At 38.1% G+C, this 26,789-nt stretch overlaps 1 protein-coding gene across 3 annotated transcripts; it reads right to left on the minus strand.

Moving 5' to 3' along the window:
- Window positions 1-1,628: 1,628 nt before the first annotated feature.
- On the minus strand, window positions 1,629-26,789 carry LOC125280475 (tumor necrosis factor receptor superfamily member 14-like). Of its 3 annotated transcripts, XR_007187616.1 has the most exons (10): window positions 26,423-26,789; window positions 4,063-4,419; window positions 3,652-3,777; window positions 3,317-3,472; window positions 3,115-3,202; window positions 2,866-3,041; window positions 2,599-2,618; window positions 2,454-2,490; window positions 2,128-2,251; window positions 1,629-1,688 (listed from the first exon to the last, which is right to left on the minus strand). XR_007187616.1 is itself a non-coding variant. In XM_048211040.1 (9 exons), exons 2-9 carry the CDS (start codon window positions 4,187-4,189, stop codon window positions 2,208-2,210), a joined length of 774 nt encoding a protein of 257 aa, XP_048066997.1. In that variant the 5' UTR covers window positions 4,190-4,419; window positions 26,423-26,789; the 3' UTR covers window positions 1,794-2,207. The 3 variants fall into 3 exon arrangements, 2 of the variants coding, with proteins under 2 accessions (XP_048066997.1, XP_048066998.1); XM_048211040.1 differs by lacking the exon at window positions 1,629-1,688 and having other exon boundaries at window positions 1,794-2,251; XM_048211041.1 differs by lacking the exons at window positions 1,629-1,688; window positions 26,423-26,789 and having other exon boundaries at window positions 1,794-2,251; window positions 3,652-3,968; window positions 4,063-4,181.

The raw sequence follows: 26,789 nt of genomic DNA on the forward strand, positions 1-26,789 counted from the left end.
AGTATGATAGCCCCCCCCACACTGTGCTGTGAGCATTAAAGTCTGCACACCATACCACTTTATTTTTGTTATTCAGATCCAAACCTTTGCAGGGATTGTAATAATTTATTATGCCCCCCCATGGAATTCCTTGCCTGTAGCACAAGCCCCGCCTTTTCCAAGATCTCTATCTTTCCTTATCCCTGAATATCCATAAATTATAAAATCTAGGTTTGGTTTCAGCCATGTTTCTTGAATACAGATTATGTCTGGTTTCACTGCCAGTGTTTTAATGAAGTGTTTGAACTCCTGACCATTAGCCAGTAAACTCCTGGCATTCCATTGTAGGAGGATTACCATAATTAAGATTAACCAATCCATGGTGCATCCTGACTTGACTGAATGGCAAGGTTTTCCCTCACCTCTTTCCATGTCAGTCCTATTAATCCAAGGTGATTCACCCCTGCTTTAACTACTAGCTGAATTTTGTCATTTTTAGATTTAACATCCGCAGTACTATTAATAACACCTGCAATGAATGTAACCAGGTCTCTTTTATCCACGTACACCCTGTCACTTGATCTTTTTTCCCTCTCTTGGTTCCTGATTGTCCCTTGACTGTTAATACCTTTGTTCTTTCCATTTACCATACTTGCTGCTTCAGCATAGGTAATCTTTCTTTCTACTTTTGTCTTCTGGATTTCATTCTCCCGTTTCATAATCTCACAATCTCCGTAGGCCACATTATGATCTCCACCACAATTACAGCACTTTGGCTGTACTCCTGCTCCACACATTCCATATTCATGATCCTCCCCACATCTTGCACATCTTCTCTGCTCTTTACAGTTCCTAGCTGTGTGACCAAATCTTTGACAGTTAAAACATCTCAATAGTTTTGGAACATAAACTCTCACTGGGTAACTCAAAAAACCTAGGAACACCTTCTTTGGCATTGTTGGGGATAAACAGTTTAGGACCCTTGAGACCAGATATGTTGAATAAAGACCCGGAGTCAAAGTTTTAAAAAATTAATAAATTGAAGAAAACTTCAATGAAGAACAGTTTGCAGTTTCATCAGCAGAAGCCAGCTTCAAGTCTCACAAGGATTTCGTAGGCCGCTCTGCAAACATTCACATTTCCACAACAATTATACTCTAACAGAGTCAACTAACTACGTCATTACTTCAGGTTGAATGATCCTGATTGGCTAAGAAAAATAGACAAATTTGGTAATCTTCCACACATGGACAGATAGTCAGAAGCATATCTCCATTCGTCACGATGTTGACGAGGGGACCCTGGATTTGGGTACTGGATGTCCTTTTGGGGTCATAACATGGCGTCTGCTGGTCTCAAGCAGAATGCCAGTTGTCCAGTACAAATGGACCTGCACAGAACTCTTAGCACACATACACAGATACATGTTTCACAGCTTCTTCAAGGCTGAAGTTGATCTGAGATCTGCTCTGAGTAGGAAAGTTTCCCAAAACATACTGATAACATGTTCTTTTCTCTCAGTGAGAGGTACAGACAATAAGTCTGTTGAGGAACTGTGCCACTGGTTGTCGTGTTGATGAGGCCTTCACAGTGGATGATCTAGTCGACTCGATCTATGTTGATACTTCAGGGCTGCGTTGTGGTCGCGTCAAGGCGCAGGTCCTCGATCTCACCTGGATACGGCCCAGATCCGGCTGACTACGGTAAACCTCGGGATAAACAGAAAGACTAATATTAGCATAGATGCCATTCTTCTTCTGATGTAATGAGTATATCTGGTGTTATAGGAAGTGTTCCCGGTTCCGGCTGACCTAATTTATGCAGCCTAACCCTGAAATGGGTTATGAAGTTTTTTGTTTTTACTAATTAGGGGTGCAGACACAGTGATAATATCTAGGTGGAAGAGTTTCTATGTGTTGGGAATTATCTGACTTCTGTAACTTATCATTTTACTTCTGTATTATGTAGACATTTGCTGAATGTATATTCTGAGAGCATCAGTGAGAAAAATGCAGCTTGACCACTAATACTATCCATTTCTGTCCACTAATTGATAACATAAATAATAAAGATGTAATTCTAATGTCAAGATAATAATGTTTGTTTTTATCTAGTTTTTGCTGCATTGGAATTTCAGGTTTAGCTCACTTGATTTTCTCCCTGATGGAGACATTTCTGAGGAGTCTCTAGACTGGAATCGATAGTGATTGCTCATTTGTTAGGACTTCTTATTCCAATCTGTTTGGCTCAGAATTTATACAGCCATCATCAGCTGAAAGCACAGTGAAGGAAAGCATTAGCTACTTCAGCTCGCACAAACAGAGAGAATGATTTGCATTGCTTTCTCACAGTCAAACCACTGAAGACCGAAATATTATTAAATTATTCACAATTGAAATCTAATATTATGTCAGTTAAGTTTCTCATCATGTACATGAGCTGATTAACTGTGATGTGTCTATATGAACACTTACCCATACTGACTCTTTCCTTGGAATCATTTCCCATTTCCTTTTAACAAAAAACAAATAAACATACATCTTAAAAAAAACACAATAAAAGAAATGTATTTTATGTTTTTATCTTTAATGTTTAAAAAGAAATAAACTTTCATTATACCTGTGTTCCTGCATGTTTTCCTGCAACAGAAGGAAGACAAAATAGTAATTTAATCATTAGTATATTCCTCACTGCATCACCTTCTTTTTTTCTCATTGTAGCAAATATATAGTGTACATGAGTGATTGTCAAAAAGTATTCCAGCTCCATGACTGTATATATATATTTTTAAATCTGGCTGTTTGCATAGAAAAAAACCTATTATATGAAAAACAACTATACATCTCATACTACAAAAACATTCTGAACAAATTCAATTAAGCTTACCTCTACCAGATCGTTTCTTCTTTCGAATAAGTACAATTGTAAAACTTACTACTGCAATTATTATTATTATTAAAGTAACTGTAACACCAATAGCAATGCGTGCAGTAGTATTTCCACATTCACGGTCAGATGATCGTGTTCCTGGAGTTGTTTCAGTAAGTCCCAGAGCTTCACATCTGTGAATAATATCCAGGATCAGATGAAGATGATGATCAACAGCACACACCAACAGTATAAATGAACACTTACTGTGTGTGTGGTAAACAGGATGAAAAAGAGCCGTCTGAATATGTGTCAGCTTCACAATCCGCACATACTGTATCTGTGGAGGGAGTTCCTGTGAAGACAATGACATACAATTACAGAAAAGATATTGTGTTTGTTTCCTAAACTGCTCCTAATGCAGCACAGATAACAATAAACAGCATATTTATATCATTTTATCATTTACCTGCTTGTTTGATATATTGTCCAGGGCTGCATTCAGAGTGTTTCTCAGCGTTTCTACAGCTACCTTTAATTCGTTCAGTGCAGTAGAATTGTTCCAGTGGCTCACAAACAGTATCTGACCCTCGAGTACAGGCTTTATTCACTCTTAACCCTCGACCTAAGATAGAAATGAGTCAACAGAAAACATTTTACATACAGTACTGTTAGGAACAACTAGCTTGCATCTCTTCAGATACTAAATCACCTGCATTAAAAGATCCAACAGATTCAAATGAATAAAATCTATAACAACTTCTTAATTTCCGGATGAACATATTTAAAGGGTGAAACACTCACTTGCATCACACACAGTACAGGCAAAGCATTTTGTTAAGCCGCTGGGTTCATCAATGTAAGTGAATTTAGGGCATGGACCACAAGTTGTGCTGGTGTCATCTGTGCAGTGGCTAGAAACATGATTTCCTAAAAAGCAGCACATAAAAGTTATTTAATTTTAACAGAAGCCACTTTGGCAATGTGATGCAAAATGTATACTGACTTTATAATTTAGTTTTTTCCCCTCTAACCAAACAAATGCTTTTATGCAGAAAATATATATTCATTAATGCAGAATAAAGCAGATTATCATCACTGAAGTAATATATTTAACAAACCTGAAAAATAAAAAAACATCAAAAATTAGGAACTTTGAAATTATACAAATTGTGTTAAATATGTAATCTATATGGTATAACTTTTCAGTCTTACCAGCAGCACACATTGGGCAGCATTGCCCATCCATCTCATATTCAGCATCAACACATCGACACCAGCAAAGTTCATAGTGAAGTGGAACAATAACAGTAAAGAGAACAATAATCTTCAAAGTGAACATGTCACATAAATGTCAGTGGAGTCTCATCAGCTAATATGAGCAGTGAAGAAACATTTCCTCAACTTGCTGTGACATTAGTAGATCTGATGGATGATTTTACAGCAGCTGACAGTATAGGGGGATTTTGTTGAAAACTGAGAGACATGAAGACAGTAGTTCAAAAATCAGATCTTGTGCAGGTTGTTTTTCCACAAGCATCTTGCAGATATTTCCATTCTTTGACAAACAAACTGAAAAAAGAAAGAGAAGAAGAAAAGAATCAGCTCACGTTGAACTTTTTTGGGTTATTCTTCAAATAAAATGGCACTTTGTCTTGAGAATATTTAGGAAGTAAATCTCTGAAAACAAGTTTCACATTCTCATTAGTTTACTTAATTGTCTGCTGTGGACCTGCATCAATGTTATGAATTAGCTCAAAGGGGAAATATTAATAATTATTTATAACTCATTATGATTATTAATTATGATTAATTGAATCAGTTAATCAGATTAACTTGATGTAGCTACATTAAAATTACAATCAATCAATCAGTTAATTCTGTGAACACTCAGTATTGATTATTAATTGATTCTAAGAGAAGGGCATCTTTCATGGCCACAGAAAAATAATTCTTTCTCAGCATTTACAGCTCTTAGAGCTTGATCTAAATCATTTAAGTGACAACCATGAGCAAACAGAAGTCAGAACCAAATATGTATTGTGCACAAATTTTATTACCTAAATCACAAACACATAAACTAACAAACACATACATACACACACGTCACACATGGGTAAAATGTGAAATGAAAGAGTGGAAACTGAAGTGAGACCAGGAAAAGGAGCTATGAGGAGTGTCCAGATCTGCAGGCTGAGAAGAAATTCTTGATTGTTCGGTTCAAAGTTGTAATTAATATCTATAATCAATATCTTCTGCATTTGATGAATAAATATGAAACAACTTAAGCTGTTAATTTGACTCTTGTAGTGGGAAAGAGTTCTTTCTCTCCGGGTTAAGCACATGGTGGGGGCAAGTCGAGCCCTTCTGACAGAGCTAGTTCAAGATGAGCATTTATGGTTAATTTTTTTTGTAGAAAATGACCTATGGTTTCTCTATATAAAACCCTTATTCCTTGTCTGGGATCGTGTAGAACGCTTTGAAGCTGCAATGAAACTGTAATTTTGACCTTCAATCGTTTAGAGGCCAGTGAAGTCCACTATAAGGAGAAAAATCCTGGAATGTTTTCATCAAAAACCTTCATTTCTTTTCGACTGAAGAGAGAAGGACATGAACATCTTGGATGACATGAGGGTGAGTAAATTATCAGGAAATTTTAATTCTGAGGTGAACTAATCCTTTAATAATAGCAACAGGCAGGAAACTCAAAATACACATCCAACATAAACGAGAACGGACGAAGACTGAAAGTGAACATAGGGTATAAATACAAGTATCAAACAAAGTAATTAATGAGGGAGATAATGAACACAGGTGGAAATTAATTACATGATTAACAGACTGACAGACAGAAACTAGGTCAACGAAAACATGAGACATGTGACACTGTGGTTATTGGTTACTGTAATGAGGCGGCAGACTCGATAGGATCCATATGCAGCTTTATTATAAACAATCGTAGTCGTACAGGGGTCAAATACCAGCAACAACAGTGTCCAAGGCAAAGAAGTAATGTAAACGGGAACAGGCAAAGGGTCAGGGCAGGCAGCAGACAAGGCAGAGTAATCCAATAAACAGGCAGGTAAATCACAGGGCAGGCAGCCAACAAACACGAGGGTAATAAACAGTCCAAGGTCATACACAGGAATACAGATAACAGGGAAAAATGCTCAGTAGTGTCAGCCGGGGCAAAACAAGACTTCGCAATGGGCGAGTGTGTGAATCTTAAAAAGTCTGGGTTATGGAAGTCAGGTGTGTGTAATCAGCCCAGGTACGGGGTTATGGGAATTGCAGTCCATGTAAGGTTAATACTCAGGTGAGGGAGCCATCTGGTGGCGATCGGAGGGAGCCACAGAGGCCAAATTCATGACAGTTACATTTAAAAATTGAGAGAGTTTTTTTTTTTTTTTTACTTAATTGGCCTTGATTTTTTGGAGTAGCAAAGTGTTGCGGAACTTCTCTTGAACGAGTCATGGACCACTGGACTTTTGTGGGATGGACTTTAGTTAAAACGTTGATGCGCGATGTTCATGTTGAAGTGCAATTTGTTTTTGTTGTTTTGTGGGTTGCTTGGGGTTTTAAGGTTCTGAGGTTCTGAAGCAGGACTTCAGGAGCCTGATCGAGACGGTACGAGCCACATCGCCCGCGACGAGGATCATCGTGTCTGGACCACTTCCGACGTACCGACGAAGACATGAAAGGTTCAGTAGATTATTTGCTTTAAATGAATGGTTAATGTCTTGGTGTAATGAACAGAAGCTGCTCTTTATAAATAATTGGAATCTTTTCTGGGAGCGACCTAGGCTCTTCCGTGCGGATGGCCTGCACCCCAGCAGAATCGGAGCTGATCTTCTGTCGGAAAACATCTCTAAGACGCTTTGCACCGTATGACTAGTAAGTCAAACCTCAAATCACAGTCTGTGTTCTGCCCACTTAATTGATAGAAATGTAAGTGTAGTACAGTCTATAGAAACTGTGTCTATTTCCCGAATAGTGAGGTCTAACAATAAAAATAAAGGATCTAGAAAAAAATCTGACCGTGAAATTACTGAACAAAAACAATTTCTAAAGCTAGGGCTACTAAACATTAGATCGCTGACACCTAAGGCGGTTATTATAAATGAAATGATCACAGATAACAGTCTTGATGTAATTTGCCTTACTGAAACATGGCTTAAAGGTGCTAAAGAGGATCTTTTCGTCGACTGAGAAACCAAAGACTGTTAGTGAGTTTTTGAAATGAGCGCATGCGTAAGAACAGCCCCCCTCCTTCACAGCTCATTTCAAGGGAACACCTCCCAAAACTCGTGCAGGAGTATGGGAACACGAGTGTTTACCCAGTAAAGCCGGTTCCCTGATTGCCGATAAATCGCCATCACCTGCTTTCAGATGGAGCGGCATTTAATAGACAGAGCCGTAGATCACTGATAAGCCACGCAATATCGCATTCATATCGCAGATGAATCGCCTTCGATAATGAACGCAATATTGCGTGGCTTATCAGTGAACTACGGCTCTGTCTATTAAATGCCGCTCCATCTGAAAGCAGGTGATGGCGATTTAGCGGCAATCAGGGAACCGGCTTTACTGACGAAATGCGCGTGAGAATCGCATGCGATATATCGCCCAGCCCTATGTCGGACTCACCGCAGGTAACTCATAATCTGCAGTCTTTACTGCTGTCTCCTGACAAAAACATTGCATGCGGTGCCTGTGGAGTGTGGAAAGTTACTGGAGTGTGCAGCCGCGCTCGTCTCTCACAAGGAACGTCACGGCAGTGATTGACAAGCCAGAGGGCCAATCAGTTACGCGATGATCGTACCTTTCAGTGCACCTAATAAATAGTCTTTTATCAGTTAGTAAAGACAGTTTCAAGTAATATTGCAAAAATGTATAAAACAAAACATCCTCTTTAGCACCTTTAACGTCGTCACCACCAAGCTTCCTCAAACTGTATTTAAAAACAACTTTATTTATAAACATGCTCGCTGATTATGATCTGTGCTGTGTATGAACACTTATCCACTTTTTCATGAGAAATGCTGTCCAAATGTCCCGTTTTTAATGATGACATCTAAAGTCCCCGCCAAAGGAAGTAGTCCCTTTTAGCAATTTGTTAGCAACTGCCGTTTTTAAGACACAGTAAAGGTTTAAAAAAAAAAAATCACATGTGGGTTATAACTGATGTGTTTTATGTCATAGATCAAAACGTGAAAGTATTTAGAGGCTTTGTTAACCACAGACCTTATTTCAGGCGATTTAGCAAAAACCAGCTCAAAAAACCCATAGACTTTACGGCGTTGGAACCGGAAGTCCTAAAATGCTAACTCGCTTCCGGGTTTTGCCTACAAAAATGCGTCATCCCTATTGCGCCGCGATATCGACTAGGTAGAACAATTCTCCCGACAACTATAGATAAATTCACAAATAACCTGCCTGATCTGTCTCAGCTGCTCATCGTACCTAAACACACACATGATCTCGAGAAAATGACTAGCAGCATGTGCACCATTTTCACTAGTACGTTAGATACTGTTGAACCGATGAGATTTAAAAAGGTTAGAGAGAAAAATACTGTACCTTGGTACAACAGTTTTACTCGCGCTATCAAAAAAGAAATCCGTAATCTAGAACGCAAATGGAGACAAACTCATTTAGAGGTCTTCAGAATCACGTGGAAAGACAGTTAAGACAGCTCGTCTCGTTATAGAAAGACTCTAAAAGCAGCCAGGGCCGGGCATCTCCGCAAACTCATAGAACATAACCAAAACAATCCAAGGTTCTTGTTTAGTACAGTGGCTAGATTAACAAATAAACAGACATCACCAGAACAAAACATTTCATTACAGTTCTGTAGTGATGACTTTATGACTTTCTTTACTGAGAATATCAAAAGCATCAGAAATACAACTGTAAATGTACAACCTTTAACAGAGTTAGTTTATATAGTTAGCGAAAGAGTACATACAATATTAAATACAGTATAAAATGGTTTCAGCACTTTACCCCATTGAAAAGTTGCAGTTAAATTTAAGATACAGTACACAGTGATATGCCAGTATGACTTATTTTAAATATATTCCCTTTTCTATAGTACATTGTAAATAAACTAACAAAAATGTACTATCTTTAAATATATAAAAAGTATATTAGGATCATATTTTCACAATTCAACGTTTAACACACTTTAACATAATTGTACTTTAGTATATTTTAAAAAAATATATATTTTAGAAAAATATATTTGAAGTGAAAGTTCAGTTTATTTTTTAAAAGTGTATTTATTTGCACTTTATAAAAATATATTTTTTATAGCCATTTTCAAGATGGCTGCAACTGTTCGTCACTGCTTAGAGGCCCTCCACAATTCATCAAAAATCAACTGGATATAACATAATCCATCTGAAATGATGTGAATCAACAAAAAAGCCTCATGGATCTCATGGAAGAAATAAGGCTGCTGAAAGAAAAATAATTCAAAGGGACCAAAAGATTGAACAGTTGGAACAATGGACTGATGACTTGGAGCAAAGACCGTCTCAGGTTACGTATGTAACCATAGTTCCCTGAGAACAGGGAACGAGACTCTGCGTTGAACAGAACGCATTGGGGAATCGTCACGTGACCCAGGTGTCGAAAGCACTATCCAACAACTCCAATTGCTATTGGCCGGCGACAGCCTATGACGTCATACGGCGCGACCCGGATGTATAAAGGGAGCGCCTGGAGAGACAGTCACTATCTTATCGTCTTGAGGGACTGTTCTGAAGGCAGGCAACCTGAAGCATGGCAAAGGAACGCAGAGTCTCGTTCCCTGTTCTCAGGGAACTATGGTTACATACGTAACCTGAGACGTCCCTTTCGAAGGGAACTCCACTCTGCGTTGAACAGAACGCATTGGGGAACGATATACCCACGCCGCCATGCTGGAGGGGAGTGCCTGCCAAAAAATATGGCTGAGGCAAAGACCTCAAAGCAGTTCTCAAACTGCCCAGCAACTCCCCCTCGGGTCACACCAGGTTGTCAGTGACAGCATTCCCTTTGGCCAACAGCCCAAGCAGACCTTCCCACAGGCTTCTACCTTTCTCTTTAACAAATAGAGCCTAGAGACGCTAAGGCGTCTAGAACCCAATTTTCTTGTGAGAAAAGTGGTTCCTTTAAGGGAATGTGGCCAAGGAACCAAAGGGAACCTCGGCCAGTCACTCATGAGGGGAGCGAGGTCACCCTCATTGCCACCAGGGAGGCCGACCTGGTCTTCTCAGGGAACAGACTCAGTTCAGGCCAACCCTGTCTGAATACAGAGCCTCTAAAACGCATTCTTCAGGAAGATAGTAGGTAAGAGTGACTGCAGAAAGCTGCTATAGATATAGCTGCTACAGACAGATAACTGAAAGGGAGCTGACAGATACACACTTTAAACAGAAAGTGATCTATCCACCCTGAGTATGCAAACCAACAGGTGAAGCACTCAGTGACAACAAAAAACTCTCCTAGCTGGGGCTTAAAGGGGGTCACCAAACACTTAGATAGAGGCCAGGCTCTTCTCAAAAAGGGCCTACTATACAAAAGCAGGTGTCAACCTGTGGCAGCATATTAAGCTCACATACAAATGTAGGGCAAACGTCTAGAACTTCAAAGGAACTTTGATATGCATGCTTTAAGAAAAGGAGAAAAACGTATCCCAACCACAGATTCTCAAATCTGTTCCAAGCCTAGAGGACGGAGCTAATCGCATCGTCAACTCAAGGAAAACAAGGAGCTCGGAAGAGAACATTTTCTCACAGCATGAAAGTTCTAGAGAGTGGGGCCTAGACAACATATAGCCTACCACCTGAGAAAACAGCATCAGGTTCTAACAAAACAGTCTACAACCTAGCTGTTACACTCATAATTGCACCTACATATTATAGCAAGGGGATAATATGGGCAAACAGAAAACAGGCCACTCCCTCAGGAGGAGGCCAGAACTACAATACATATGAGAACTTAACTTCACATATACCATACGCACCATAGTCCTAGCCCAAGCAACTGAAGTGATGAGTGCCAGCTCAAACTATACTGAAGATAGCTGAACGGCTGAGCATACAGAGAAAAACTGAACAGCAGCTATTTTGTGGCTTGCTCAGTCAATCTCACACTCCAGTTCTGCCCAAAGAACCCCTAACACATTTACTGTTACACATTCAGGAAATGAAACAGGAATAAAAAACAAGGTCAAATTTAAACCAGACCCTGTCTTACCTTCCCGTGGCTCGCAGACCAAAGAATCCGTCTTCATTCCTTATCAAAGGGGAAGAACGATATCCCTGGTTCCGTAAACCACCGAACCTTTTCACTATCAAGCCAGAAGGCGGGCCTTCAGAAAGAAAATTCATCATCGGCCGGCCACCGGCCTGACTGTTCAAAGGTGTTATCCCGAACGTGCATAGTTAAAAATGTATCCCGGGAGGACAAAGAGAAGGGGCGAAGGAAATTTTAACTAAAACAAAATTTCCCTCGCCAGGAGAGGGGATCGATCAGCGACGCTGATCGCGCCGGCGATCGATCACCTCTCTCAGATCACCTCTCCTTCTCTTCGCATCCTGTCGCTTTTGCGACTTACTCCGTGGTGGAGGAGGCGCTCGAGCGGCGACACTGGATCTCTGACCCTGCCTCTGAGCCTCGGCTCGAGGCGGGCCAGAGCCTCCCGGCTGTCTGGGCCCAGAATCGGACCTGAGCGGAATGCACTTCTTAAATGCTGCTGAGCGCGCCCTCGCTTCCCTGAACCTTCCGACTACCACCTCAACGGAACCGCCGAAAAGTTCAGATGGCGAGATCGGGGCATCGAGGAGAGAGCCCTTTTCTCTCTCCCCGATGTCCGCCATGTTCAACCACAGATGCCTCTCCGTGGCCACCATAGCCGCCATCGATCTACCAATCGAGGCGGCCGTCTGCTTGGTGGCCCGGAGAGCGAGATCTGTGGTGTGGCGCAGCTCAGCCACCGCTTCAGGGGACAAACCCTGCCCCTGATCCAGGTCCTTCAGCAGGTCAGCCTGGTATGCTTGTAACACCGCCATAGTGTGTAAAGCAGCACCAGCCTGACCTGCAGCAGCATATGCTCTGCCATTCAGACGAGATGTCATTCTAAGGGGTCTGGACGGCAGAACCGGAGCTTTAAGTGTCGGTGCACTGCCCGTGGCGAGATAGTTCGCGAACGTCTCGTCAATGGGAGGCATCGACACATACCCGTACTGGCCCAATCCCTCCACATCAGCGAAATTCCCCCGCTGATGCAGATGAATCCTGGCCGAATACGGGTTCTTCCATGCCTTCTTAACCTCAGAATGCAGGTCCGGAAGGAATGGAAGGCTCACTGGAATTGCAGGGTTGTGATCGGAGAGAAACCGCTCGTCCAGCCTGCCGCGAGCGGGCTCTCTTCTCACGCGCTCCCACGGCAGCTGCAGCCTGCCGGCGGCGCGCTCCACAACCTCCAGTAATTCGACATATGCTGGACAGGGGGGCTTGGAGGAAACAGAAGCGACCTCGGTCCCTTCTTCCTCTTCCATAGCCACCTCCTGCTCTCGGGGGCTTTCCGCCAGAAGAGCACTCGCCCCTGGATCCGATGATGTCAAAGAAAGGACATCATCGTCATCCAGGAGCTCATCCCCGCCAGCCGCTGCCTGAGGTTGAGAGACCGTAACACCTCTCTCAAACTTGGCGGCGAGCTCCACCTGTGAGCCCCATGAATGCAGCCGCCGCTCTGCCTCAGCGCGAGCGGGACCGGATCCACCGGGCACAGGTGTCGACGTCTCTTCCCTCGAGAAGAGAGCCAGGCGGGAACGGAGCGTTTTCATAGGAAAACGTTCACACTTCTCACAGCCAGCGTCCTCAAACGCTGCCCATGCATGCTCCTCTCCCAAACAGATGACACATAAGGTGTGAGGATCCTCCGGAGTCAAAAACCTCGGGCAAGGATCCGCACACTTCCTGAAACGTTTAACTTTGTCCTCAGACATAGCTAGACCAGAAATACTCACTTGGAGAAAACGACAGTGCAACGACACAAACAGTCCCGAAAGACGAAAAAGATAGTGACTGTCTCTCCAGGCGCTCCCTTTATACATCCGGGTCGCGCCGTATGACGTCATAGGCTGTCGCCGGCCAATAGCAATTGGAGTTGTTGGATAGTGCTTTCGACACCTGGGTCACGTGACGATTCCCCAATGCGTTCTGTTCAACGCAGAGTGGAGTTCCCTTCGAAAGGGAACTCATCATTACTGGATTAGAGACAAAACATCGCAGCTATGCAAGAGCTGCAGCTGGAATGGATGAAGGTGAGGATGCCCCTACTGAGGAACTACAGACACTAGAACAACAGCTTTTGCTATTTCTAAATGGTAAAAACATCAATTTAGAAATGCATAACATCTCCAGTTGTCATACTATTCCAAACAAAGATCGAAAAAGGAAACCAGCCATTGTGATTCAGCTAGTGTCAGTTAAGCAAAAAAATGACCTACTGCGACAATCTAAAAAACTAAAAGGCACAGGAGTCTATATAAATGAACATTTAACCAAAAAAAATGCAGACCTAGCAAAATGTGGTCACTTACTCAGGAAGCAAAACAAAATACAAGCCACATGGACAAGGAATGGGAAGGTGTACATCCGACCAAATGGAGCTGAACAAAATCGATCAATTATAATAAGAAACTTGAAAGAGTTGGACCGCTATAAATGACTGGATCAACTGATCAGGTATGTTGGCAACTGCTGGGGACAATGTTGGCAAAACTGGTGAAATACTCATGTGTCAAAGGGAACAACAGAACAAGGGGTTTACACGTCAAATCATGGATCTTTAAGGAACACAGATGGACTTAACAGAGACACTGAGGTCAATGGAAAGAATAATGTTGACTACCATCTGCAGTTAATGGGTAATCAGACTAATCTTAATAATTCTGATCAAACTGAACACAAGATGTATGATATTGAAAATGACATTGACCCTGAAACAAACTGTCATAATAATCTTGAAATAAATTGTGAATATTACTCAGAGGAACAATTTAACACCAGTGTAGATATTCAAGGAGCTTTATCAGTTGTACATTTTAACAGTAGAAGTTTATGTAAAAATCACTCTTCTATAAAACATTTTCTTAAGTCTTTGAAAAAGTTTAATGCGACTGCAGTATCAGAGACAATTGGCTTGACAATGACAAAGTGGCAGAAATAAGTCTTGAAGGGTATGAGTTCTATACAACAAATAGAAATGATAAGAAGGGTGGAGGAGTGGGTTTGTATATTGATAAAACACTAAGAAGTACAATTGTAAAAAAAGGTATCATATATTATTGAAAATTTTCTGGAATGTATAACGGTGGAAATTGAAGTTGAAAATTCAAAAAATGTAATGCTTTGTGTGTACAGACCACCAGGAACAAATGTAGCTACCTTTAATGATAAAATGTCAGAACTGGTGAATATAATGGGCACAAATAAAGTGAAAATAGTGTGGGGAGACTTCAATGTTGATTTAGTTAATCCACTTGGACTTAAAACAACTACAGAGTTCATTAATTCAATGTACAGCAATTGTTTATGCCCAGTCATCAATAAGCCAAGCCGTATAACAACAGAAAGTGCAACACTGATAGATAATATTTTTACAAACAGAATTGAGGAAACCGTTTTGGGGGGGTCTGTTTATTTGTGATATAAGTGATCACCTGCCTGTATTCAAAGTGTTTAAAAATGTATTTAGAAAGAGAATACGGACACAGACCCAATACAATTTTATAAGATGCTGCACTGTAGAAAATATAGAAGCATTTAAAAAGGATCTCTGGATTCAAACATGGAGTGAAATTTACTCAACAACAAATGTCAATGTAGCATATGATGTCTTCCTGCATAGATATATTGAGTTGTATAATATTAACTGTCCCATGCAAAAAGTCAGAGTAAAGGAGAATTATAAGACAAAGCCATGGATTACTAAAGGAATAGAAAATGCGTGTAAAGAGAAAAATATATTATATAAACAATTTATAAAAAATAGGACAAAAGAGGCAGAAAATAAATATAAGAAATAAATTAGTTAGTATAATCCGAAATAGTAAAAATGAATATTATCATAAGTTATTAGATCAATCAAGACAAAATATGTTAAAGACATGGAAAGTGTTAAACGATTTAATTAAAAATACAAATGCCAAACAAGATTGTCCAAGTTATTTCAAAAGGGATATTATTTCAAGTTATTTCCAACTTATTTCAGAAATTCAAAAGACATAGCAAATTAATTCAATGAATACTTTGCTAATGTGGGTAATAAGATAGCAAATGACATAAAAGAGTCAAATTACAAGAATAATGGAGTTAATATAAATATGTTTTCAATGTTTGTATCAGAAGTGAATAAAAAAGAAATTCTGCAAATTGTGAATGGTTTTAGAAATAAAAGGTCAAAAGATTGGACAGATATTGACATGTTATTAGTTAAAAACACTATTGAGTGTATTGCCGAACCATTAACTTATATATTCAACCAATCTTTTAAAATGGGTGTATTCCCAAATAATATGAAAATAGCAAAAATTATACCAATTTTCAAAAGTGGAGACCGTCATTTATTTTGTAATTACAGGCCTATCTCACTGCTATCTCAATTTTCTAAGATATTGGAAAAACTTTTTGTTAAAAGAATGGATAATTTTATAGAAAAATATTATTTATTGCAAGAGGAACAATATGGTTTTAGGGCAGGTAGATCTACCTCAATGACAGTAATGCAATTAGTAGATGATATTGCTTCTTCAATAGATGATAAAAAATATGCTGTGGGTGTTTTGTGTTGATTTAAAAAAAGCTTTCGACACTATTAATCATAAAATATTACTAAATAAGTTGGAAAAGTATGGCTTTAGAGGGCCCGCTTATTCTTGGTTTGAGAGTTATCTTGACAATCGGTACCAGTATGTACACTTTAATGATGAAAACTCTGAAATATGTAGGGTGACATGTGGGGTGCCCCAGGGGTCTCTGATGGGTCCCAAATTGTTTACTTTATATATAAATGACTTTTGTAAAGTGTCTGATTTGTTAAAGTGTGTCTTATATGTGGACGACACAACTTTATACTGTTCTGGTGAGAATTTGCACCAGCTTCTCACAAATGTTTCGAGAGAACTATTTCAAATTAAACTGTGGTTTGATGCAAATAAATTATCTTTAAACATTACTAAAACCAAATATATTATATTTGGTAATCGACAAATACATAATATTACAAACTTAAAGATTGATGATGTGGTTTTGGAAAGAGTAATGGAAATAAAATTTCTAGGAGTAATAATAGATCACAAATTATCTTGGAAACCACACATAACACATGTATTGTCAAAAATGTCAAGAATCATTGCTATATTACATAAAATCAAGTATTTCCTAAACAAATTTACATTGTATATTTTGTATTGTTCTCTCTTAGTACCATATATGACCTATTGCATTGAAATTTGGGGGCATAGCTATAAATCAAATACAAAATCTATATTTACTTTGCAAAAAAAAAAAAAAAAAAAAAGCAATTATGATTGTTAATTATTCCTCATTTAATGAATCAACTAAACTAATATTTCTTAAATTTAAAACACTAAAATTTTACGACTTAGTCTTAACACAGCTTTATGTACAAAGTTAAAAAACAAATTATGCCAGCAAGTATATTGTGTTTGTTTGAAATTAAGGAAGGTAAATATGATTTAAGAGGAAAGGATATGTTTAAAAAAACAGAACTAATGTAAAAAAGAATTGTGTTTCTGTTCAAGGGGTCGACTTGTGGAACGGTCTAACTGACGAACTTAAGAGAAGTAACACTATTTTTCAGTTTAAAAAAATGTTCAAATCCAAAATATATATGAATTATAAGATGGAAGCTTAAGTTGTGTATTGTAATGTGTAAATATGTTGTAAATTGTGATGATGGAATTGCACACCTAATATCAGTTGGAGGGTATGTGACGCTGTAATAAGGGTAGGTGTAATAAGCTATGGCTTCAGCCTACACCTTTTCGGTTGATTCTGTTTATATTTGTATGCTTATGTAAGTAAATTATACATTTATGTTATGCAACCGAAATAAAGATTTTTCATTCATTTGAGGTATATTTTAACTGTGTGCTGAAAATGATCATTGTATCAATACACAAATTATATTTTAAAAATACATTATTTAATATCCTGAAGTTGTAGTGTATTTAAAGTTAAATTTGAGTATATATTTTTTTTAAGTTTACTTCATTCATTTTATTACTTGTGCTTATTTATTTCAGTATGACTAATGCATTAAAAGCCCATTTTTTAATATATGCAGTGTAGCTATGATTTCCAAATATGAGTAAATATGTTTAATAAGTTTACACTGGTAATCATTTCACAATCGTACACACAAATCTATATTAAACAACACACCGGCAGCACAAGTAACACTTGTTTCACGCCTGTGCAAGCATTAGCAGTGCGTAAGCAGCGTGTATTTTTTTCGGTGTGCATGTTAACCAACGGATACATTCAAACAGGCAGCAGTGAAGCGGGGGTTTCGGCGCCGAGTCTATTTTTGCTGCGCTGCTGACGCTCAATTAAAGTGAAAGCACACTTTTGATGGACAAAATAAATATAATTTCACACACAAAGTGTTCAAAATGCACATAATAAACATTTCTAGTGTGTTTTAACAAGAATTAAAGTATGACAGAAAAGAAAAGATTTAAAAATAACTATAGAAGATTTACCCATTTAAACTTGTTTTTAATTAGGCTATTCAGTTTGGGTTAAAGTATGGTGTATTATAAAAAAAACTAAAGTAGACTAGCCAGAAAATATGTATAGAAAATAATTATAATAATATTATATATAGGCTGCAGCATACCCAAATCAAACCCGAGTTTGCTGGCTTTTTTTCGCCAAGTTTGCTGTCTTGTAAACATGTTCGTGCGGCAGATGATGTAAAACACAAAGCTTACCTCATTCGTGTGCAGCAATGGATGACACAAGGCTTTTATTGATTTATTTTTATTTATTTTACGTTTATATGCGAATGTTGTACACCGCCCCATGTTAACAAACTTTCAAGACTCTCAAGTTTATAAATGACCAACTTATAAAAACAAATCCATAGTTGTCTTTGAAAAGAAATGCTCACTTTATATGCAGCTTCAAGCTGCTGCTGTGACACTGTACAAACGCTTCCAGTGTGAATACTTGCGCGTCTCTGCAGCTGCAGTGACGATGTAGTAGCGCTCACGCTTGCAGTGTGAAACAGGTGTAACGTGACATGCGAAAAAATATGCTGAGTGGTTGAACCATAGACTGTAAAAAAGGTTGAACTTGAGGATTTCAAATGTCTCTTCAACATGGTCTGTGACCAATCAGATTTTGCTGCTCACTGCCTTCAGCCAATCAGAGCTGCTGACGTCACGGTACTCGTCTGAATCCCCTCGCTCAGTCACTCAGGGCTTTCAGGTGAAGTATAATGTCGAAATGTATAATTTATTTAATAAAACACTGAAAGCGCAATACATCGCTCGATCTTGGGAATTCTGACCAGTTCAATCAAGTGACATCGCAGAATGACAGATGGCGACGACAACCAGCTAGGAATTTAATGGCCTACATGATCCTGAAAGAACCGGAGAAAAGTGCTGCTATTTGGAGGTAAGTTGTAGTCTACCAGTTAAAGGTGCTCTAAGCGATCCTGGGTGGAGTAACTTCCTGTTGACGTTCGAAGTGTTGTCAACAAAACAGAGGCTAACTAGACCCTCCCTCCCCTCCCCTCCGTGCTTCCTGAAACAGTCATGAACGCGCATTTAAAATCATTCTTGTCGGTTATTGGCTGGAGCATGTTTATTATGGTTCGTGGTCCAGGCTGCACCAGTTTGTTTTTGGTGCCGTTTTTGGAGCTTGTGGCGACTACAGAGGCCGCGTTTTTTACAGAGTGTTCAGGGAACAGACAGCTAGCGGATAGTGAGATAGAAAAAAATGTTTTGGCCTAAAAACGCGTGACATCGCTTAGAGCACATTTAACAAACTTTTTTTTTTCTTTAACAAACGGAGAGCGAGATTTCAGCTCTTCCTCTTGCGCGACATGCGATTGCCTCAGTCTACTTGTGTATGAGGCCGATGACGCATGTGCTTTTCGCTTCTTCCCGAAAAATATTCTGGTATGGTGATGTTACTTGTTTAAAACGCATATTTGTTGCCGGAAGAATGTGATTGACTTATAGTAACATTTGATTATGTTAGCTATGTTGAAAATGTATCGTTTAATGTGCTATTTGATTTAAATGATGTATATCATGACGCTAACTAATTAGCATTGTATGCTTAGTGTGTACCAGAGAGGGAGAAGCTGTCACCCCGTTGCTCCACTGATTATTTCTCTTAATTACAGGTATGTTGATCAATCAGTTCTGTTTCAAAAAGGAAAGAGATTTAGTTGACTGATAATTAATGTATATGGTACAGAGAGTATGTTATGGGAGAAAGAATCGGATTTAAATTGTTTATGCTGTCTGTGACGCAGTTGGTGCGGCCTGCATATGGTACGGTGCTGAATATATCCCATGTTTTATTCCATTTTTGATACGTAATGTGTGGAAATATGGGTTATACATACAAATGGTATTATAATTGTTTATTTGTTTTATTACAGAATGTTATATCGTATGAATATTTGAATTAATGCATATGTTAAAATATAGATATTGTATTTAATATACTAATTATTTTATATTATACACTATTGTAATATATTTATTGTAATAGATTAAGAATATTGATCTGATGTATAAGAAAAACAAGATATTTATATATTCATAAGCAGTATAATTGATTTATATTTATATAATTCTTTTCCATTATTGTATAATATCAGTCTACTTGTGTATGAGGCCGATGACGCATGTGATTTTCGCTTCTCCCCGAAAGATATTCTGTGTGTACCAGTGTGGGAGAAGCCATTGCCCCGTTGCTCCACTGATTATTTCTCTTAATTACACTTACAGTGCTGAATCTCATCAAGTGGTCATGTGGTCCTTGTATTGTTGTCATGATACCAAAATTTTGACTTTGATATTGATACCCAACTTAAATATCACGATACCGATACTTAAACGATACTATGGCAAAAACCTAAAACAGCAGGAAAACTAAATAAATAACACATATGACTCAACTAGGGATGCACTGATCCGCCTTTTTTGCTTCCGATACCGATACCTGGGATTCAGTATCGGCCGATTCCGATCCGATATTCAAGTAAGAAGAAAAGTGCTAAATAAACTGTATGCCTCACTTAGGGCTGTGACGGTCGGCATGACAACCGTGCCACCGCGGTTGTGGAGTGTCACCGGCGGTAGTGTGCCATGTAGCCTATATAATATATAATCTCAAAGGTCGCGTTAACCAAAAATTTTCCGTCATTGATGGAATTTTTTTTTTAGCAGTGACGGAAAAAATCAGCCTGTCCGTCATTTTAACAGATTACTGAGGCTGATGTTGCTTGTAACTGTAATTCCCACCCCTGTCCAGTAGGTGGTGAGCACGCTCCAGTGTGGCAGCAGAGCGCGAGTTAAGAACAAAATGAAAACGATGCGTTTGATTACATGCACCCAGTTTGTCCATTTTATTATATATTATATTATATTATAATACTTATGCTTACATAATTAAGTTGGCTTGAAAAAGCCAACATATTGTTATGCTATTTTGTTCTGACCCTAAAATTATCAACTCTAACTCCTCCTAGAGCTTTAACTCTATAAACTCCAAACTCAGACCAGACCTTCAGACTGTTCTGAAGTTAGTTGCTATATCTTTTCTAACTTATCGGACTTACTGTTTTCCTAAAAATGACGATCAAAACTCGGAAAAATCCCATTGACTTTCATTGACGGAATGTTCAAATGAGCCAAGACTTTCAAATTCCAACTGTCAAAATTAAAATTTAAACTACGGAAGCCCATTAGACTCAAAAACTCAATTAGACTCAAGTGCCATTCTATGTACTATTTCTAATCCACTGAAACTCATTCAAACTCATTAAACTACTCTATCTATCTATCTATCTATCTATCTATCTATCTATCTATCTATCTATCTATCTATCTATCTATCTATCTATCTATCTATCTAATTCTATCTCTATCTAATTCTATCTATATCTATCTATCTATCTATCTATCTATCTATCTATCTAATTCTATCTCTATCTAATTCTATCTATATCTATCTATCTATCTATCTATCTATCTATCTATCTAATTCTATCTCTATCTAATTCTATCTATATCTATCTATCTATCTATCTATCTATCTATCTATCTAACTAAATCTATCTATCAAACTAAATCTATCTATCTATATATCTATCTATCTATCAAACTAAATCTATCTATCTATCAAACTAAATCTATCTATTAAACTAAATCTATCTATCTATCTATCTATCTATCCATCAAACTAAATCAATCTATCTATCTATATCTACAGTATCTATCTAACTATCTATCTAGCAAGATCTATATCTCGGCATCAGAACATCGTAGAGACATGGGGGTTGGCTCTTTTGACTCATTCTAGCAATCTGGACTTACAGCATGCTAGCAGTGAATAGCTACATGCTAATAGTGATTAGCTAAGTGCTAAACTGGGCTAAGAAAATGCTAATAACTCTATAAAAACTCCATAGTAACCATCTGTGACAACTATCTATCTATCTATCTATCTACCTATCTATCTATCCATCTATCTATCTATCTATCATCTATCTATCTATCTATCTATCAACTACTAAACTTAAACTTTCAAACTGAAAACTTTCAAACTGAAAACTTTTAAAACTACTTCATACTTTCTGGACCGGCTCATTCAAACTCATAAACTCATCTAACTAACAAAACTACTAAACTAAAACTAAAACTAAAACTTTAAAACTAAAAACTTTCAAACTGAAACTTTTAAAACTTTTATAACTGCTTCAAACTTTCTGGACCGGCTTTTTCAAGCCAACTTAAAGTTTGTCTCGACGAACTTTTTTCATCTAGTTAAGTTTCTAATCCGTTTTGTTTTAAATAGGTTGTTTTATATTTCTTGCAGCTGACTACAAGTTTATGGTCAACGAATGGCTTTTCTGAGGTAAATACGTGACATTGTTTACAACACTGATTGAACTGACGTTATACAGATTTCGGTAAGCTACTGCAACTTTCAACATATTATTTTGATATTCATTCATGTTTATTTCCTTCTGTAAAGTAGTAAAGAGGAAGAGATGATCGCGTTCACTCACGATCCTCAAAAAGTGTTTAAGATGAGATGAAAGATGAAAAGTGACGCAGACTTTGTTTAACTTTTTTTTCATAATACTTTCTTTTCATAATATAAATAAATGCATAGCCTAGGCCTATTTGTTTATCCTATAAGTTTGTGAATAAATATGAAAATGTGGACGAAATCAGAAGCTATTAAATGTGTTATCATTAAAATATAAAAATTAAAATGATGCAGCAACATATGATAGATAGGACAGAACAAAAAAAAAATGCTATTAACAATCGTTCATTGAGCAAAAGTATTATAATATGAATGGCTCCCATACAGAGCGGCACAAAGCGCTTATGCGCATCCCGTGTGCAGAATGATGCGCTTGAAGCATCATGGAGTCACAGCGCTCCGCAGTGAAAATTCAAAGCACAAACTAGTGAAGATAATATTGATGCGTACTGTATTACCGTTATCTTGATGAAGTATAATAATAGAAACATTGATTCATCTTGGAGAGAGTTTCATTGTGTTGACTGTCGTAACCGAACGCGACACGCAGTCTGAATGCTGAATGGAGAATGACTGACAGCCGCAGCGGAGGCAGGCATTTACGTGAAATTTAACAACTTACATATTTATCTGTACCTCAAATTAAATTATGGAATGGCTTCAGAACACTTGGAATATAGTGCACAGAAACTTTATGGTGCTTTTTAATGTTTTTGTGCCTTTTGTGGAGCTTAACAATAACAGAATAGTACACGCACAGTATCGGATTTGGATCGGTCCCGTCCGGCCGATACCCGATCCGGCAAAAATGGCAGTATCGGAGCCGATCCCGATCTGAATATCGGATCGGTGCATCCCTAGACAGAACTTCTTTCAAAGACAAATTTATGCTGGCTTGTCATAAAGCTAATTTAAAGTCTTGTTTTAAATAGTTTTGTCAGAATAGATAATGTTCTGGGTGTTTGCTGAAGTGTTGTTAGGAGATGGATGGTTGATTGGCTCTTCGCATGCAGTTGTTAGGGTGTTGCTAGAGTATGTGGTTTACAGGGTGTGTGTGTGTGAGAGAGTATTTGGTTGATAGGGTGTGTATCAGTGGAGTGCAGTGGTGTTCTGAAATGAGGAGGCACATTTTTTATTGATTTATGAATCTATGTAAATTCATGCATTACTCTTAACGTTGACACATCTTCCTTGTTAAATGAACATTACTTTACATTACATCAAAAAAGAAACCAAATACAATTCTACTTTGTAATTTTACATTAACAATGTATTGTAATAAATGTTCTATTTATCAAAACCAAGTCAGTCTCATCAAGTTAGTGTTTTAAGCATTTCTACTTCATTCCAAAATAATAACTAAAGGCAATAACAATTTAAACAATATATTTTATTTGTGTATTGATGTTTAGGCTATTTTAGATCATCAGCAATGCTCCGTAAACACCATCTGTCACAGACACAAAGCTGATTGCACTAAAAACCCCGCAGTGATCATGCTTTCAGTCCATTTCAAGTTTGATTTTGATGTGACAAAGCGGTGATATCTAACTGGATGATCTGTTTACTTTTCAATTAGTCTTCCATTGCCGCCATCATTTGTTCAGTCAAACTGACACGTGGAACGCGCACGTCAACAAGAGGCGGGATTTATTGCACAAACCAATCATATCCAATCATAACCAATTACATCCAATCATAGCGCGATGGAGACATTGCCTCCTCTCACGTGACTTTCCCCCATTCATTCTCAATTACCCCCCACAAAACCCACCGCATGCCGGGGGTCTGTTGGTTTTCTATGGTTTTCTATGAGAGCAAAGAGAGGCATGACTCCTCTGTGTAATTTCACCTGCGGGTGTCGCTGTTGGGCAGTGTTCCTTAAGAAATACGCGTGACTTTCTCATCCTATTTTTTTGAGGAGGCACTACCTCCCTTGCCTACTCGGAGGAAACGCGTGTATGTGTGAGTATGTGGTTAATATTCTGAGTATGTGGTTATATTCTGTTAACAGATGCTGTTCTTCATGTGTTTCTGCAGCCTCTGAGTAAGCGGCCATCAGATGCAATAATGAGAAGCTCGTCAGAAAATGGAATATAATGTGTTATTTGTATTTGTGTATAGAGGATCACCATTGGTCCAATAATCTTTTTTCTTTAATGAAAAACATGGTAAGTTTAGCTAAAACCATGTTAAGTTTAAATAAAAACTAGGGCTAGACGATTAATTGAAAAGTAATCGAAACCGAAATTCAGAACCTCTAACCGACATAATTTTCCCATGTCAGTTATTTTGTGATTAGGTTAAAATTTGGTAAATTTGGATAAGGGGACAAACCATGGGGAAATCTGAGCTGTGGTGCATGGTTAAGATATCTCTGGATTACAGTCAGGACACTTTCCAAAAGGGGGAAATTTGAACTGCGTTGCATAGATAAGATATCTCCGGAAGGGGGATTAGGGCTGTGTGGTGCAGTTTGAGGTGTCTTGGCAAAAGGGGAGATTGAAACTGTGTTTATCAGTTTGAAGTGCCTTAACAGGTAGCAGTCCTGTCGTGTGAGGAAGATCCATTCTGATCCGCTCTGATGGACGACGACAACAACAACAACAAAAAAACTCCCTAAGACTTCCTAGCTCATCCATCCAGAGAGCAAAATTCTCTGTTTTTACTGTTTTTTCTATTTCTATTCCTTATGTTCTATTTTTATTATTTTTCTTTATGTAAAGCACTTTGAATTACCATTGTGTATGAAATGTGCTATACAAATAAAATTGCCTTGCCTTGCCACGTGACTTGGGAGTGAGCGTCACACTCGGTTACTACTGTGTACGCAGGATGGCTGCTCCGCCTGAGATTGCAGATCCCCCGGACACATTTAAGTCTCTTGTGTGGGAACATTTTGCTTTTCCAGTGGAGTACAGGAATAGAATTCGTGCCGTAGACAAAGCACACACAATCTGTCGTAACTGTTTCACAAAACAGTGAACTATGAGGGCAAAAAACAAAACAAAAAATAAACCTGAAACAAAATAATTGTTCATTAATCGTAATCGAGGTAAAATGTTCAATTAATCGAGATTTTGATTTTAGGCCATAATTGTCCAGCCCTAATAAAAACTATTAGATTTGTTAATGAAATATGTCTCTTCATTAATAATGTTGTTACATTTTTATTTATTTAAATGGCCTTGAAAACAAATGCATTCAACTTTGGGAAAATGTCACCTAAGTAATTTGTTAAACGGTATTTAAATGGTAGCACAATTATAATACTGTATTGTGTGAGATTATGCAATTCAAAGTACAGTAGTCAACATTTGAAGTGGATCAAAAACGTTCATCAAAGTTGTCCTAAGAAGAAGGTTTTAGGACAACTTTGATTAAAGGTTTTGATCCACTTCAAATGTTGACTATATTATACAAAGTATAAGTAATAATGTGTATTGTTATTGACTGCAAAGTGTGTAACTTTTAGTATTTGGAATAAGCCAAAGGTACTGAGCATACAGTATATACTATTACATGTAAAATAATATATTCAGTGTATATTGCTTGTGTGTTCGGAAGACTCTCGTAATTATTTTGTAATGTACTTAAATCAGCACGTCCTGATATTGCTGAGTTAGATGCATTCCTGGGTCAACATATTTTGTTGATCCTGGAACAACATTCTAGTCTGAAAATTTAGTCTTAACCCTATTCGTACCCCTAAACCTAACCCTACCCATAAGTTATCCCAAAAATCAGAGGGAAATGATAGATGAATAACACTGATGTAGAAGCACCAATTCATGATTTTAAGCCTAAACTTGACACAATATGTTAACTTGTCCCTGAAATCTGATTGGTTGATTTGAATGTTGTTACAGGATCAACAAAAATGTTGACCCAGGAACATGTTGCTCAGCAAAAATCAGGTTATGCTTTAAATCACAAATAAAGTGTACTTATAACACAGATAAAGTATACTTATAACACAAATTAAGTACACTTTAATATCACTAATCAAGTATGTCTGGCTGCAAGTATACTTAGCATACTTTTTTTTCAAGCGGGAAAACACCAAGCCAAAGAAGGAAATAACCTAGGCTACTTTCACTTTCGCTATAATCATAAAAGAGTTACGGAGCCATTTATATAAATTGGTCAGTTGTCGACTGAATTAAAAATACGGACAACAAAAGCCTGTTGTGTGCTGTGATTTAGTAGTTTAAAAGTTTTCTTTTTTAATAAAACACTAAAAACTACTTACCAGCTGTTAGGCTTTAGTAACGTCCGTTTCTTTCACAAAACATTGGTCAGTGTTCACAGCGAAAAATCGAGAGCTGGCAGCAAAAAGTTGGAGAAGGCTATCTCCCCACAGTCTCAGTGGAGCTCCACTCCGTTGAACCAGTTCACCAAATCGGTCTGAATCGTTCCAAACAGTTCGCATCTCCAGTAGCAAACATGAATCCACAAATTACTAAAGTTACTCACTTTTTGACGTGCCTGACACTACCTCTCGAAATAAACCAACATTCCGGAGTTATTCAGTTACTCCAACAGTACAGTGATTTAACCTGCTGTGAAGAGAGAACTGATAATGATGGGCACGAGCTGCAGAGCAGCTGATATGAGTG

Source organism: Megalobrama amblycephala, linkage group LG12, assembly GCF_018812025.1.
Source record: "Megalobrama amblycephala isolate DHTTF-2021 linkage group LG12, ASM1881202v1, whole genome shotgun sequence".
Classification (NCBI taxonomy): domain Eukaryota; kingdom Metazoa; phylum Chordata; class Actinopteri; order Cypriniformes; family Xenocyprididae; genus Megalobrama; species Megalobrama amblycephala.